General features: G+C 35.1%; 1 protein-coding gene across 6 annotated transcripts in view; it reads right to left on the bottom strand.

Moving 5' to 3' along the window:
• CHCHD3 (coiled-coil-helix-coiled-coil-helix domain containing 3) overlaps nt 1-16,440 on the bottom strand; it is a 257,733-nt gene that overhangs the window by 199,537 nt on the left and 41,756 nt on the right. For all 6 annotated transcript variants that reach the window (XR_012508084.1, XM_074367049.1, XM_074367048.1 and 3 more), the window contains one exon: nt 1,544-1,625. Coding sequence is in view for 5 of the 6 variants with exons in the window: in XM_074367049.1 (XP_074223150.1) it covers nt 1,544-1,625 (82 nt within the window). In the remaining variant the exon portion in view is untranslated. The remainder of the gene's footprint in view (nt 1-1,543; nt 1,626-16,440) is intronic.

Genomic DNA, 16,440 nt, shown 5'->3' with positions numbered 1-16,440 from the left:
TATTAAAACAAAATTCAATTAAAAATAATAAAATTTCAAAGACAAGGAATTCTACCATAACATATTGATTTTCTTTGCTTCTTAATGAAAATAATCTGAATTTTTTTGAATATTTAAACTTCACTATGTAATTATATACTTCATCAACCTAACCCAATTAAATAATTATAAAGTGCTACATGGGATACTACTGAAATATGCGTAGACCCTTTTAGCTGTGCTAATTACATCCTGATTTTTAGCCAGGAGCCTTCTCTATTACTGAGAAAATGGTGGTCTTAATTTAAAACTCATGTCCTGTTCCAGACATTTCAGGCCTAGCCTAGCACTTCATCAAAAGAAAAGAGATATTAGAGAATTTCACAAACCTCTCACTTTAGAGGTGAATTATTTAAGGCCCAAAAAAGTTAAATTATATGCTGAAGGCTCTATAGCCAGTGAAGACTAGAATCCAATTCAAATATTCTTTACATTTAGATCTCTCACGCAAACTAGTTAAGCAATCCAAAACACACTCATACACACTCAGCATCTACTGGTGGTAGTCACTGTGCACGTGAAAGACATTTATATAACCGTATAATAATAATGCTTTGTGCTATCTGCAAATTTCAGAAATACCACAGATGGGAAGCACTTGACTCTATCTTGGACTAAAACATATCCCCATGTATTTATAAATAAATATATGCTTTAAGTCTTCAAAAAGTTGTACTTTTACCAAATGAAATTATCTATGCTATTGTGAATGTTGCTTTTTTCCAGTTTATAACCTTTCAACATCTTTTTGAATCCGCACATAAGGATCTACTTGACTGTCTGATATTCCATTGTAGGGGGATACCAGAATTTATGCATCTAGTCCCCCATGATGGGCATTTGGATTTCTTCCAGATTTCTATTACAAAAACATTTTAATGAACATTCTTTCGGCTGTTATTAGAAGCAGCAGTAATGACAACAATAATATAGAAGTATGTACACAGGAAAAAAATCTAAAGGAATAAAATATTCAAGAGTGGTTATCTCTGTACGACAGAATTATGGAGGATTTTGGTTTTTTCAACCTTACACGTACTGTAATGTCTGATTTTCTTTAAGTGAGCATATTACTAATGAATGCCACTTATTAACATGGGCATGATGTATAACATATGACATTCATTATTAGCTACAATACTGTTAACCTTAATAATGATAGACAATATAACTTTCAATCATAAATACATGCATTAAAAGAAACTAGCTTGAGAAATGCCTGGAGAATCCTCAACTACTACTTCTCACATATTGAAAAAACGGGGCTCAGTTATTCATGCAACTAAGAACAACACAAGAGATATAATGGTCATTTACAATTGAGTTTGGGAAGGGGGTAACTAGGGCTTTACCAAGCACATTACAAAACCAAAAATGGACATATTCATATGTTCAGCACATTCTCAAGTTCAGACACAAATAATTAGTCTTATTACAATCATTCCTCTTTAAACATATTTCATAATGACAAGTCTGCCAAAATCTCAGACACCATGAAACTCACCGTTTCTGATTTTCAGATTCTTTCTTGGCCTGCTCCAATGCCAGCTCCTCAGCCACTCTTCTTTTCAATTCTTCATCAGAAACTAAAATCAATAAAAAAGAGAAAATAAAATGAGTGACTTCTTTAAAACAAAAGCATGAGAATACTCAGGAAAATAGAGCTGAGACTAGGTCTTAACGGACAAAGTTCTGCCAGCTGGTCAGTGTCTCCTTGAAACTACTGAAGCATGTGGAAAAGACCAATCCATGCACTTCAGGAGTAATATAATCAAGATTTCCCTGATGACCTAAAAATTTCCACATCTGCCAAAAGTTATAATAAACTCAAGGAACTGCTTACTATCCTGTGGGGACTGAGCTATTAAGTACAAATTCTTTAAAATGATGTCCTACCATTAAAGTCTGACAATTGCATAGAGGGGGAGGAGAGGCTAAAAAGAAGGGACTTTAGAGAGGAAAACGACACCAAAGCATTCCCACATTGACAATTACACCTTTTTTGAAAAATCACTTATTACAGAAAGTCATTTCTATTACATTCATTTCCCCATGATTTATGAAAAAAGAGAATTTATGAGTTACAAATATTTTAAAACCGTATTTTTTGAAAAACATGTCACTCAAATTCAAGTGCCAACAATTGGAGAGAGAGACACAGAACAGTGCTGAGAACACGGCTGGAGCCTTCTAAATACCTGGTGACTTCATTTGAAACATCTGGTCTTTCCAATTAGAAGATTTTGTACAATATGTTTTGTAAGATTCTTACAGCTATGATAGCAAATAAAATAGACAAATTTTACATACTCTTTAAGAGCACTCCATAAGAAATAAGCAGAGACTATTTTCTCTTCACTAGAAATCCACCACCCAAAATTATGATCAAGACATCACCAGAAAGAAACACTTAAGATCTAAGAATACACATAACACCTAACCAGTATTTCAAACGGTTGAGTCTAGACAGTATTGCCTCTGCTTTTCAATGGCACTTTACTTAATAATCTTGACACTATAAGCACACTACCTCAGGCAATATGCAAAAAATGAATTACAACACGATCTACAAAAAATTTAGCCGACACTGGTCAATAACAAACAAATAAGATATATGAAAGGTCCTAAGGATGTTTTCTCTTAATTGTAGACTATCATAAAATAATAACAGCATCAAATGACATCATCAAGAAGGTGAAAAGACAACCCACAGAATGGGAGAAAATACTGGCAAATCATATAGCTGACAAGGGGCTTGTATGCAGAATATACCAAGAACTCTTACAACGAAACAATTGCACAACAGAACAATAAGATGACAACAAAATTAAAAATGGGCAAAGGACATAAATAGGTATTTCTCTAAAGAAGATAAATGACCAATAATTACATGAAAAATTGCTCAGTAGCACTCATCATGAGAGAAGTGCAAATCGAAACCACAATGATTTACCAATTCAAACCCACTACCATCAACAGACAATAACAAGTATCAGTAGGAATGTGGAGAATTTGAAACCTTTAGATATTGCTGGTGGGATGCAAAATGAAGTGATCACTATAAAAATAGTTTGGCAGTTTCTCAAAATGCTAAACAGGGTTACCATATGATCCAGCAATTTCCACTGTTAGGTACTATATATATTCAAGAGAAATGAAAACATATGTCTACATAAAAACTTATACATGAGTATTTATGGCAGCATTATTCATAATATCCCAAAAGTGAAGACAACCTAAATGCCCATCAACTGATGAATGGATAAACAAAATGTAGTACAGCCATTGTGTGATATTATTCAGCCATAAATAGTTATGAAGAATTGATACGTGCTACAACATGGATGAACCTTGAAAACATGCTCAATGAAAGAAATCAGACACAGAAGATCACATATTGTATCCATCCATTGATATGAAACATCTAGAAAAGGCAAATCTGTAGACACAGCAAGTAGATTAGTGGCTGACCAGAACCAGAGGGAATGGAGCATGACAACTAAGGGTACAGGATTTCTTAGGGGGTACCGAAAATGTTCTGAAATTGGATTGCAAGATGACTGTATAATTCTGTAAATACTAAAAAACACTTAACTGTACACTTTAAATGAATGAAGTTTATATTTTAAATGTATCTCAATAAAGCTATTAAAAAAATACAATGTAAATAAGAATAATGAACAAGGAATCATAGAAAGGGGTTAACACTAGTTGAGGTCTGATCCCAGCTTAGCCATCAACAATTTGGGGCACCCTGGGGAAGTTACTAGACTCTGAGTAGCAGTTTCTCAAAAGGTTGTTCTCCAGGGTCTCTCTGAACTATATACTATGCTGCTGTTTGCCCTCTCTACTGCTTTGTAGTCTACAGCATGAGAAAGAGACAAGTTTCCGCTTTGCAAAGATCACATAAAATTAAAAAATTAATAAATTTAAAAAAAAAACTAGAAGAGAATTACCTGCATTTGGCAAATCTTAAGATTTTTTTCAGCATTAAAAGTTTAAAACCATACAAATCTAAGCAGAGAAATTACAGACAATAATAGCTCAGCAAAGACTCTGGATATGGATAGTCTTCGTTCTTCTATTAGCTAGACTTTAGATAAAGCTGTTAACCTACCTGAGTTTTGGTTTCCCCATCCAAAAACAAGACCAGGTAGGTTACATAGGTGTCAGCTGGCTATGAAGTTCTAGCCTATGCACTCCACAAGGTGATGATTCTCACATTTTCATCTCCTTCTTATAAACAAACAAAACAATATGACACCACACGTTTTTTCAAGTTGCTCACAGCTAGTAGCTCTATTAGTAGTAAAAACTGAGACAAGTATTTAAACCAATTAGTACTACCTGATCAAACCATACTCTGAAGTTGAACATCGTGGTTAGGATCAACACACAGTCAGGCTGTGTGTAAAATCACAACTACCCCCTGGACTGCTTCAAATTATCACAGCAAAATTTTTCTTGGGCAAAATTCAATCAAATTCTCAATCACAATGAATTTTACTCAATTAAAACTAGGTTTCAGTAAGACCTTGGTATACCAGGTCTAAGCAGGAAACAACAAGACCAGTTTTCTAAGTGAGCTGATACAACATGTCATTGTAGTGTATTTTATGCCTCTTACATAGGGGCTTCCTACCAAGGGGAAAGCCAAAATCAGCAGTGAGCTTTTTATGATGATGTGATAAACCTGGAACGGAACGGTAAGGACGCTATTACCAAATGGCGACCAGCTGGGTGGCTGGGAAGGCAGCCATGCAGGAGAGACTGCAGAGAAAGAAGTGTAGCTTCAGGCTTGTCTTCCTTCACTATTTCCTCCTGCCTTTCATGTTAGCCAAGCCACCTGCCGTGGGGCGAGGTGATAAATAGATGGAGATAATAGTAATACCACGTAGGCAGGCCACAAGGGGAGGGAGAAACATGGGTGGAGGAAAGCGCCAGAGGTGCAAAGGGTGGGGAAACCCTGAGGCCACTGAAGAAGACATGCCCAAGGGACTGGCTGGTTGATACCACTTCTGGTCAGTCAAGGAACCAAAGCACAGCTGTCTTTCTAATGCCCCAGCTCTTTCTGGAAAAGAAAAACACACAAAACTACACACAACTTTTGGGTCTCATGTCCAAGGTCACAGCTGAAAAAGTAATTACCTTAGCTACAATCGAGAATTTTAAAATAACAAAAGATAAAACATGACCTAACATAAAGAGTTTAAAACCTAAAACAGCAATTCAAAGCCCAGGCAGGAAAATAAACCAGTGTGGTAATAGGTTTTGAGCAAATCTAAGTTCCATGTTATTTGTTTTTAAATCAATAAAATACAAAAAGCAACAATACATTTCTCCTGATAGGTCTGGTCCGAAGTGCATAAGGGAAAAAGATACACCATTTGGAGACCGCTATTTAAAATGGCCTTTCTGAAACACTCTTTTCAGCTCTCAGGATCTGAACATTTTCTCAAATAAAACTGTTATTAAACTAAAAGGTCAGTGTTTCAGGATGGGCTACTTTAAGAGAAGCATGGGAAAGGCCAGCTTTGCCTATTAGCACAGTGAGTTTCCAAGCAGATCTTTAGGGACTGGCAAAGTTTGTGAAATGAGAAAAAGTAAAAATGAGAAATTTTCAAGCCATATAAATCAGATTTGCCATGGAAATCTGCAAAACTAGTTCAGACTCAGTAAGTACGGTTCTGACACTGTCACATACATACACACTTTCCTTTCAAAATGTATTAAGACAAAAGGATGATTTCTTCACATATTTGTACACTGCACTTTGTAAAATATTCTCAGAAACCATTTTAATTTTTTTCTCAGTGGTAAATGTATCTTAATGACCACAAACACTGGCATTTTGTCAATTAGTTATAGATGACACAACACTGACCATAAAACATGTGAGAAAAAGTCAAGCGTTAAAATTACTTGGTTACAGCAAGTCTGCCCTAGATTCTTTTATTTGAAACTACTATTGAAAATAAATGTTTATATTAAAAGCAGCTCATGATTCCTAACACATTCTTGTCTGTTTTTAGTAAACAACATTCCAAACATGTTTTGGTTAGTCCAAATATTATTCTTCAATGACTGCCTAGAAATCTTTTGTCCCTCTTAGCCACATTCTAAATTCCTAAGAAGTTAAATTCTTAAGAAATTCTAAGAATCTCTAATTTCTAATTAATAGTTTGGGTTCAGAATCAAATAATAAACTCCTAACCTTGTATTACTTGATTCTTAGTACTCATCGGAACTGTGACTACCATGGTCTTAATCCTCTGAGAAAGCGTAGCATAAATTCATTATACCTCACCTGCCTTCTATGTTACATGACTTAATGTCCAAATTCTGTTTTCAGAAACTGGTTAAACAAGGGGTAGAAATGGGAAGGGGTGGAGGGGACAGAATACTATGATATATTTAAGATAGTTCCTTGATGGTGAACAGAAATGACTCCATAAAACGAAATTACTTTATGAATGCCTCATCATCTATGAAAAAACAAAAGACCAGAAATGAAACCATGACTTCAGACTTACATAGATTCCCTGGACCTTAAGGGACATACCAATTTCCTTTGTACCTTTTCCATCTATGACTTTCCCCCTTCCTTCATTTTCTTAGCGTAATCCTTACACTATAATCCCCTCCCCAATTACAATGTTGCTTACACAATCTCCATAAGCTACTTAATAAAAATTATTGCTTGCCTCTTAGAAAAATGTCAGGTCCTTTGAGATTTTTCCTTTATTCCATTTCTCTTTCTGGTTTTACCATTTACTGATAACATATCATGTCCAACTTTATAAAGCCTATCATTTTCACCTGCTAGCTTAAAAACGCCAAAGAGAACTATGAAGATCTACACTCAGAAAAAAGTTAATGTATGTAATTGCATAACACAAGCAGCAGATTTTAGGTAAACACTGTCTCTGCCAGGATTGAGACAGCTAAGCCAAAGCCTATACTGTAAGACATAGCCAAATTAAATCTTCAGCTCCACAGAAATATCCATTTATCTTACAATTTCAATAAATTCATTAATACAAAAAGAGCACTGATTGTTTAAAAAATAATACTGGAAGCATCCATGCAATCAATGAAATACAACACACAGTATATCAGAAGTAAATGACTCACAGCATGGGCTGCAGGATCTTATCTTATAAAAGGTACAGGGTTTGATTAGGAGAAGAGTTGAAAGATGACCAGAATAAATCTCAGGGGTTAGAAAGAAACATGTAACAGTTGCCTGTTATCCATCTGTGGCACCACCTAGTTGGCAGACAAACCTGATTTAAAAATACACACACGTATAAGTATGATGATGTTCAGCCGACAATTACATTTACTAAAGCCTTAAGGATAATGTATCTTAAGACTGCCTTCAAAAAAATGCCATCTGTCTAGATACCTGGCAGGGTAACTGAGGCTACTTACACATTAATGTTAATGATGATGTTAGGATGAAAATCCTTAACTGCACATTCATAACCACAAATACTGGATCAGAAGGCACCGTGTTACAAAGAATTTGGCAACTTAAACATTAACTGCATCAAGTTAACTGTTTATTTTGTGTTATTACTGCTTCATCAGGATTTATACCTTCGTAAATTTCTAATTTAAATGGCATAATATGCAAATAACGTCCATTTTATTGTTTGCTTCATAACAAGCACTCATGGAAACTCAGCTCCACATTCCATTCTATGTGAAAACAAACATCAATACCCGGCTGCAGATGCTGTATAGCAGCAGACAAGCTCATCATTCAAATTCTACAGTTTCCACATTTTTAAGTAGACAATTCATAAAACCAGTATTGAGAATCATTGAGAATCACTCCACCCCTAGTATTTCATGTCTTAATATCCTGAATAATAGTTGCAAGACCTCCACAAAGCCTCTAGGAAAATAAGATCTATAATTTAAATTAAAAAATAATAATTACCTCTGGATATTGCTTTTTGATGCATAGCTTAATTTTTTTGTTTGTTTCACAAATGGATGTATTTTGTTCACTGGGGATAAAACTATAAATTCAACAGCATTAAATCTCCAACCCCAAATGAAGTACCAAAACCACCCACACCTGTTTGGTTTTTTTTTTCCAATAGTCCTAAGTGTGGCCGCATCCAAAGGCTTCTCTGTAAGGACTCACAGCTTATAAAGAGGACCAAGCTGGAAATCAAGGGGGTTCCCATATAGTCACTGCTTTGCCACAATTTGTTTTTGTGATTTTGCTCACGAACACATCACTGCTTTAGGCCATGGCTGTCTCATCTGTAAAATGAGAGCCCAAACTGGAAAAATCTCTGACGGCCTTCCCCTCACACAGCTGTGCTGAATGGGAACCTGATGGGACTGAATTCAGGCTTCAGGTAAATTATGCTCAACTATAAGGAGCCTTGGAAACTAGGCAAGAGTTTGGGTAAGAAATGTTAAGAAATAGGGCACCACTTAACAGCTGATAAAAAATGAAAATAATGCAATGAAACAGGGTATTACAGGGAAGTTTATTCTGGCAAAGATTTGCAGAGAAATTGGGTGGAAAGCTTAAAGCAATGTTCTCAAAACGCAGCCTCATTCTCTCTGCACCCACGCCCTGGCAGCATCACCTGGAACTTGTTAGCGATGCAAATATTTCAGCCCCACCCTACACCTACAAATCAGAAACCCTGCTGGGGTGAGGCCCAGTAATCTGTATGCTAACGAGCCCACCAGGTGGGATGATGAGAAGCTCAAGTTTAAGAGACACTGGCACAGGTGATGAGGACCTCAGCTAGGATACTAGCCATAAAGATGGAGTCTAAGATACAAGGGCTTTCAAGGGAAAAACTGATCATCTGTGACTGACTGAGAGATGAAACAGAAAGAAATCAAAGGTGTACCCAGATGCCAGAAAATTAATACCCATGATGGTCAATTAAGGAAAGAAGGAGAAGCTTTTGGGGGAAGAAAGAGAATGAGTACAGTTTCAGACACATTCAATTGCAAGTAATGGTAAAATCACCACATGGAATTGCAGGCAATTAGATATTTGAACCTGAAATTCAGATTTGATTTGAGACTTGGTTGGAAATGCTGATTTGGGAATGGTTGTTACAGATCTGAGCTCAGTGAATTCTCCTGGAAAAAAAAAAAAAGTATAAAGAAAAAAATAGTAGAAGGCTAAGGAACAGGCCTTAAAAATTCATCAGATGAAGGAGGGGAGTAAAAGAAGAACATAATTAGAGACAAAGAAGAAATGGAATGGAAAGGAAGAAATGAACCAAGGTAACGTGCTGAAACAATACATAGATTTCATCTCATGTGCCAATTCTGATCAGCTGGCAGCAGCGGCCTGGGGTGCTCTGTGTAGGACACTGAGGTCTAGTCCAGGTTCAGTGAATTAATGTCTACCCTGGGCACGGGAGAAAGATCCAGCAGCATGGCTTACAATTACCTATCATCCCTGGAGTGCATGGAAAGCAGACTGTTTGGGCATCAGGAATCAGTGGAAGGAGATCACCAGAAGGCTGCAATTATGGGCCTCTCTTCACCAAGTTTAGAAATGAAACAAAAAGAAGCAATGTGAAAAATTATAAATAAAAGATGATTTTCACAAATGGAGGAGATCTGTGCGTGTTCAAAGGGCAGTCGTAATCAATAATCTGCAACTAAATTATAAAAGACTGATGCATGCTGGTTGTTGTTGCTCAAAAGTAATTTTGAGACTATAATGTATACATTACTCATAAAGATCTGGTTGTACAGTAACACAGATCAATTAACATTTATTTATCTATCATATTCTAGTCTACTTTCCTAATTACCACAGTGACACAAGCAAGGTTCACAGCACATTTTTTAAAACATATATTTTATAACAGTGAAACAGTGGACAAGCCTACTTTCATGTGCTAAAAAGCTTCCACCAAGACTAATGTCCTTGCCTAAATAATTTGCTTTGGTAAACAGAAAGTCAAACACCACTCCAAAACTTCAATTCATAAATCATTCTTCCCTTTTCCTACTGTTATGAACTAGTGTGTGCTTTGTAGCAGTAAAAACTGTATTTTATCCAAAAATTCATTAATCACTAATAAAATTCCTAAATTCAACTAAAATACTGAGTACTTTAAACTCTGACCAACACAATTTTCAAAAGGGGACTTAAAATTTATCTTTGCACATAATCAAAGCCCAAGAAAAGCAAAAGGCTCAAAAGTCTGAAAATAAAACCCATATTCTAATCCACCTAACTTTCTGCAGCCCTTAGAAATGTCAATTAACCCCAAGCTCAAGACTACTTCTGAATGAAAATAAAAGTTCTGATCACGTTACAGTCCTTTTTATAAGGGGGAAGGAAAAAAAAAACCTAGAGTCTTATTTAAGGCAGTAGAAATAGTGGGAAGATCATATATAGTCAGACTTCTGGGCTTCAGTGGCTTCATTTATAGCCCATTATTGGTGAGATGCCAAAAAGGACCTATTTAACCCACAAGCTAACCATCGCAGAACAATGGCCTCTCCTGGGAAGTTTTAAGGAAAGCAATTTAGATTTTACACCCATGTTTAATTCATATTTTATTTATGGTAGTTCAAATATATTAAAACTGTGAGGCAGCGTGATACATATTGGTACAATAATTTTCATTAAACTACAGAGCAATACCCTGAGCTTTGTATTTTTTTCACTCACATTGTGATAATTAGGTCAGCCTCTTTTTTTGAAGTCAGATTGTATCTACAGCCCTGTTATTTTTTCCTTTATCTAAAGAATATCCACTTACTGTTCAGAAAACACTATTTCAATGTAGTCATAAGTGGTTATTATTTCTAATAGACAAAAATAATTCTCTGTGAAGCACTGGGGAAACTGAATTCACTGATCATGGATGACTTCATCTTTAACTCACAAGACTACGCACAAGAATTTCAAGAACAAAGGCCATATTCTCTTTAATTTAATTGCAAAAATGTACTTAACCTTTTTTCTACAAGTAAAATAAATCATCCACAGTCAAGTTAGGCTAAACAGAAGATAATTCTAAAAAAACGTTTATTGTGATTATATTCCTAATGATCCACAAATCTGCTCCATACCAGTGTTATATAGAGAAAGGTGGAAAATTTTCTTATCTTTCAGAAGCATTTCATTTGTGTAGTTTACGCCATGTGCTATGTAAGGCTTCAGGATGTAGCTCCTTTAGAACACCTGGGACTATACAAAAAGTGCTTGTTGAGACCAGTGGCTTTCACCCAGTGTTGCCTTTTATAGCAAATATTTTAATACTCCCTTTATCATACTGCAAATAAATAGATATTACAAACAAAATTTTTAATCAATATAATACCCTAAGTGAAATATTCAAAAAGAAATAAAGAGAAATTAATTTATAATGAAAAATGGCATTTTACTATGTAAATGCTCAAATCTACACTAGAAGATGTAATAAGCAGTCTGACTCTTGAGCTTGTATGTTAAACAACAAATGCAATACCTCTAGCTACTGCTGCACAGCAGCTGCGTTCCTGGAAAACTCAGTGCATCTTAAACCGTACAAAACATACTCTCTGTTAGACATACAGATACGTCGTACAAGGATGAGGACTCCATTAGCAATCCACCAGAAATGGAAAGTGGGTACAAATTACAGTCTGAAGACCCCAGCTCAGTTATGATACCACAAGAACACACACATATATGGAGTGATGCCCATCTACCCAAACTATTCAAATGTATTGAGCATTCACAGACATTTTCAAACTAATGCCTTTAAGAGAACAATTTCCCAAGCATAGATTTACTTCAGGCCAACACACTTCCTATTTAAACTATCTACATCAGATAGCTCTTGGCCAGTTAAAACCATATGCTTCATAGGTGACAAGATCAGAATTGGCAACGAATAAAGAGTTCAATAAGGCCATATCGTTTTTATATTCAAAGAAAATGAGAAAAGGACTTAAAAGTTATTCACTCTAAATTAACTTATAATAATTCACAGAGATTCCATTTTGAAATTAAGGAAGTGAAGGGTTTAATAAGAAATAATTTCTCCTAAACACCAAAACAGATTAGCTTTCACTACAGCATGTAATTTCAAACTATTGAGAATAAACAGTAGGAAGGCAGCAAGAGTGAATACAATCTAAACACTTATGATACTTTAAAGAAAGGCATTTTTGTTATTTTTAAGTCTTTTAAAAGTGTTTTCAGGTAGAGGTCCCTAGGAACTACTTTAATAAAGCTAATCAGAATATGAACCTATTCTCTGTAAACTGTAACTTCCAACATATATGATGATTTCATAAAATAATTTGCTAAAAAATTTGAGATTTCCTCTTAGAATTTTCTTACCAAACCCTCTCTCACAACTACCCCATCCCCCATCCTGTTAATACAAGTAAACATAAATCTTCTCTAATTTCATGACAAATTGTAATTTAAATGAATTCAAATTAGTAAGATTTTGTTGTGTGCTTTAACTTTAAAAAGGCTTTAATATATTTGATCTGTTATATAATTTATAGAGAATTTAACAGTAAGAATGTATTATTCACATTTAATATAAAGTATCTTTAAAATAGTATAAAATGTTCAGATTTAAATTGATATGCATCTGTCACATGACCATAAAATAATTAGAATGAACGTCATTACGAAACAGATTGAAACTCCCTTCAAATGAAGAACCACCAGTGTTTTATTTAAAAAATCCTCAGTGATGCTGTATAACATTTCACTGAGCCAATGAAACATGCCACACATGAAAGACTTTCATTTCATAATCACAACCATGGGGTAGGATGTGTGTGTATACACAACAGGACTGTGACATACAGAAGCATGCCATATTTAATTTCTCTTAAATGGACATAAAAACAGAGCTCAATGAGCAGAGCAAAACAATTTTAATTAAAGAATCAGGCTTAAAGAGACCTTGTGTTCTCTTCCTGACACTACCCTCTGTGAGTTAAAATTCTTATCTGGAAATTATCAATGAGGTTTCTCTTGAAGATTAAATGAACACTGAGCAGGCATTTTAAGGCCAAAGATGAACATCATTATGAATCACAATGAAACTCCCTCCAAATGAAGAATCACCAGCATTTTATTTTAAAAATCCTCACTGATGCTATATAACATTTCATTGAGCCAATACTATATTTTGCAAGAGCCTATCTTAAGCTATATATTCTTCAGAATGTCAACATGCTAGGATTCACAACTTTTTTCAACCTACAGAAAAGATTATGTACCAAAAAAAAATGTGTGGTGCATCTTTCAAGAGGATTTAGGATCTGGCTTGATATCCAGGTCCAATCATCTAAGTATTCTAGTTTCTGATTGCCAAGAGTCACATATTTTTTATAAATGAATTTGATCTGACAGTAACAAGAATTAATTTCAATCTCTTTCATTGTCTTTGAACATTGCCAAAGTCATAGGTTATGATGAATGATGAGGAGACTAAAGGGTAAAGTAAAATTGATGTTGATCAAGTATTGTCTAAAATATCATTTTCATGGCCAGTTCAAATGACTATTAAATCTTCCTCTTAGAAGCATGACGGCCAGTGGCAAAGAGGAAAATTTCAACAATGAGGAAAAGCAATATATATTTTATATATAAAACAGTGAAAAACTGGAAGCAAACTAAATATCCAAAAACAGAAAAATTGTCAAACAGTACTACAGGACAGCCATATAATGAAATACTATTCTAGTATTAAGAAATATGCATCAAAGAATATTAATCCCAGGAAAACATTCTCACGAGTAAGCGAAAAGGACAAGATACTCAATTGAAAATACTGTTGGCTCTTCCTTTTGCTTTGTATGTGTCTAGCTCTGGAAAAAAAAAAAAAAACACAATGGAAATGGAACCAATAAAAAGAAATACACACATATATATTGCCTGGAATTATATATACAAAATGATAATGATTATCGTTGAATTTGGGGAGAATGGATCGTTTTTCTTTCTCGCTTTTACACTTAATGGTATTTTTTACCAAAAACACATTTTTACATTCATAATCATTTAAAACGTAACTTTTAAATGAGGCATGAATAAATAGGCAGTAAATTCCACTTTAAAAAAAAAACCTTTATCAATTCAATCATGAACATCAAATGTACAAATTATATCAGTTTTGCTAACAGAAAACTGGCTGGGATTAAAATGTCCAAAAACAAGCACCACAAGACTCAAGAAAACAAAATTAGTTTTCATTTTTTTCCTTTTACCCCACAGCCATCCTGCCTACCTTCCATTATAACAGACTACATATTCTTAAAAGGCAAAACTACTCAAACACAGGACAATCACACACCATTATTATAATAACGTTCTGGGAAGCATAATTCATAGCACACAGTTTCTTATCATGCTCTCTGGAAGCACATCACACAACAAGGGCTATTTATTTGATGAAGAGTTCTTCTAGATTGCAAATGAGATTCAAAGTGTCAGAAAACAGGTATTCAGTGGCCATATTAAACATAAGTAGAAAACAGGGGGAATCTCAGCCAAAATATTCTCTTTTCAATTCAGTTTTCAACTATAATTTTTTATCTTCCATTTAGATTTTTCAATTGATAACACCAGCAGTCCTATTATGATGAATGATATGTGTTACCAAGGAGAGCTGATGAAAAATTCTTAAGTCACTGACTTAAGCAATCAGCTGAGGTTAAGCTAAATCAGATAAAAGGAATGAAAGATAACCACTGATAGGATTTTCTACATCAGCAACAAATATCCCACAACAGAATGATGGTGAAGCTCCATGGACATACACTTCCCACATGTAGCAGTCACTGCTAAAAGGAGTCACTATATTTTGGGATATTCTAGAAATTCACTCTATAAACTGTCCATTCAGGCTGTGAAATAGACATAGAGACCTATTTATTTTATTTCACGAAGGCAGAGGCCAAAAGAAAATATAACTTTAACTATACATTTCAACTATTATGTCTATCATTACATTCTTTGCTGCCACTAGCAAAATAAAACATTTAATTTTCTTTAGTTGCTGATTAGATTTATACTTAGTAGAAAATACATATCAAAATTTAGCCTTGTTTCCTTAAAATGGAATCTGACAACTTCTTGCTGGGGTTTCATGGCCTGAAGCATCTCTAGTAAAAGCTATTATTCAAAGCACCAGATTTTCATTTTTTTAAGTTGCTGAGTACATGCACACACTGCAATCACTGGCTAAGATGAAAAGATTTTAAGTACCTATTTGTGAGAATTGTATCTCAATAACAAATATCAAAACCATCACTTTTCACAGTTTTCAAGACAGAGTAGCAATGACAAATAACAGGACACGGTAACAGGTATTGTGGCTTTATCTTGACTTTCATCTTATTTATTTGGGTTTAAAGGAAAATCAAACTAAATAATTCATTCCTTACAGTAGTAGAGGAACCCTCAGATACTGTTTATGCAGTTTGGGTATAAACTGAAAATATCAAGTCTTTTCAATTTTTCATCCATACTGATAAATCAGGAGTAACTAAAATCCAAACAGGAATTCAGACATGTGAGAATGTAAATTTTTTATAACCCAAATATTTCAACATAACTCAGCTTTAATTTGACAAGAACTTGTGTCTCAGGGTTACCAACATTTTCAGTACTTAACAATCTCGGCTCTACCATTTTCCACTCTCACCTGAGAATCCAAAAAAAATGATGAATGACTAACAGCAGATTGCCACACAGGGCAATAAGTGGTTGGGCACATGGCTGATGAGAAGGACAATTCTCCAGCCTTGCTTGCAGTCATGCTGCCTCATAACTACATTCTAGCTAATAACACGTGAGTGGCCGTGGCATGTGCGGCTTCTAAGTTATTCCCCACGGCACAGGCTAGAGGACAGCTGGGAGCCACTGTGGGCCATATGGCTAAGGGAAAACAACTTAGGGAGGCAAAGTAAGACAGAAGGAGCCTGGGTCCCCAAATTAAGGAATCATCAAATTACCAAAATGTTACAGAAAAGTAAAATTCTAACTTTTTAAGCCGTGATTACTTGTGGTCTCCACTGGACAATGAAACCTATCTTCTAACCCATATATACTGATAAAACATGGCAAAAATTCAAAGTTCTAATTTACCCTTTCTTGGACCTAGAAGAATCAGAGACAGAGTACGGTAAGAAAGGGAGGGGAGGGGAGGGGAGGAAAGGAGAGGAGAGAGGCTAAAAACTCATCTATGTGCAAACTTTAAGAAGCTAAAAACTCAGCTCTGTTGAGTATACTTGAAAGAGGTGGGAGAAACTTGAGGGCAAAAGTCTGTATTTGCCCCAGGAAAGCCTCCTCATCCAGATACCATGATAAGAGGAAACCAGAAAGTCACTGAGGTGCTTTGTCCAAACCAGAGTAAGTTACTTAAGCAAGTT

Source organism: Camelus bactrianus, chromosome 7 (genome assembly GCF_048773025.1).
Source record: "Camelus bactrianus isolate YW-2024 breed Bactrian camel chromosome 7, ASM4877302v1, whole genome shotgun sequence".
In the NCBI taxonomy this organism is placed as follows: Eukaryota; Metazoa; Chordata; class Mammalia; order Artiodactyla; family Camelidae; genus Camelus; species Camelus bactrianus.
The sequence above is the reverse complement of the archived record's forward strand: the minus strand, read 5'-3'. Positions and strand labels throughout refer to the sequence as shown.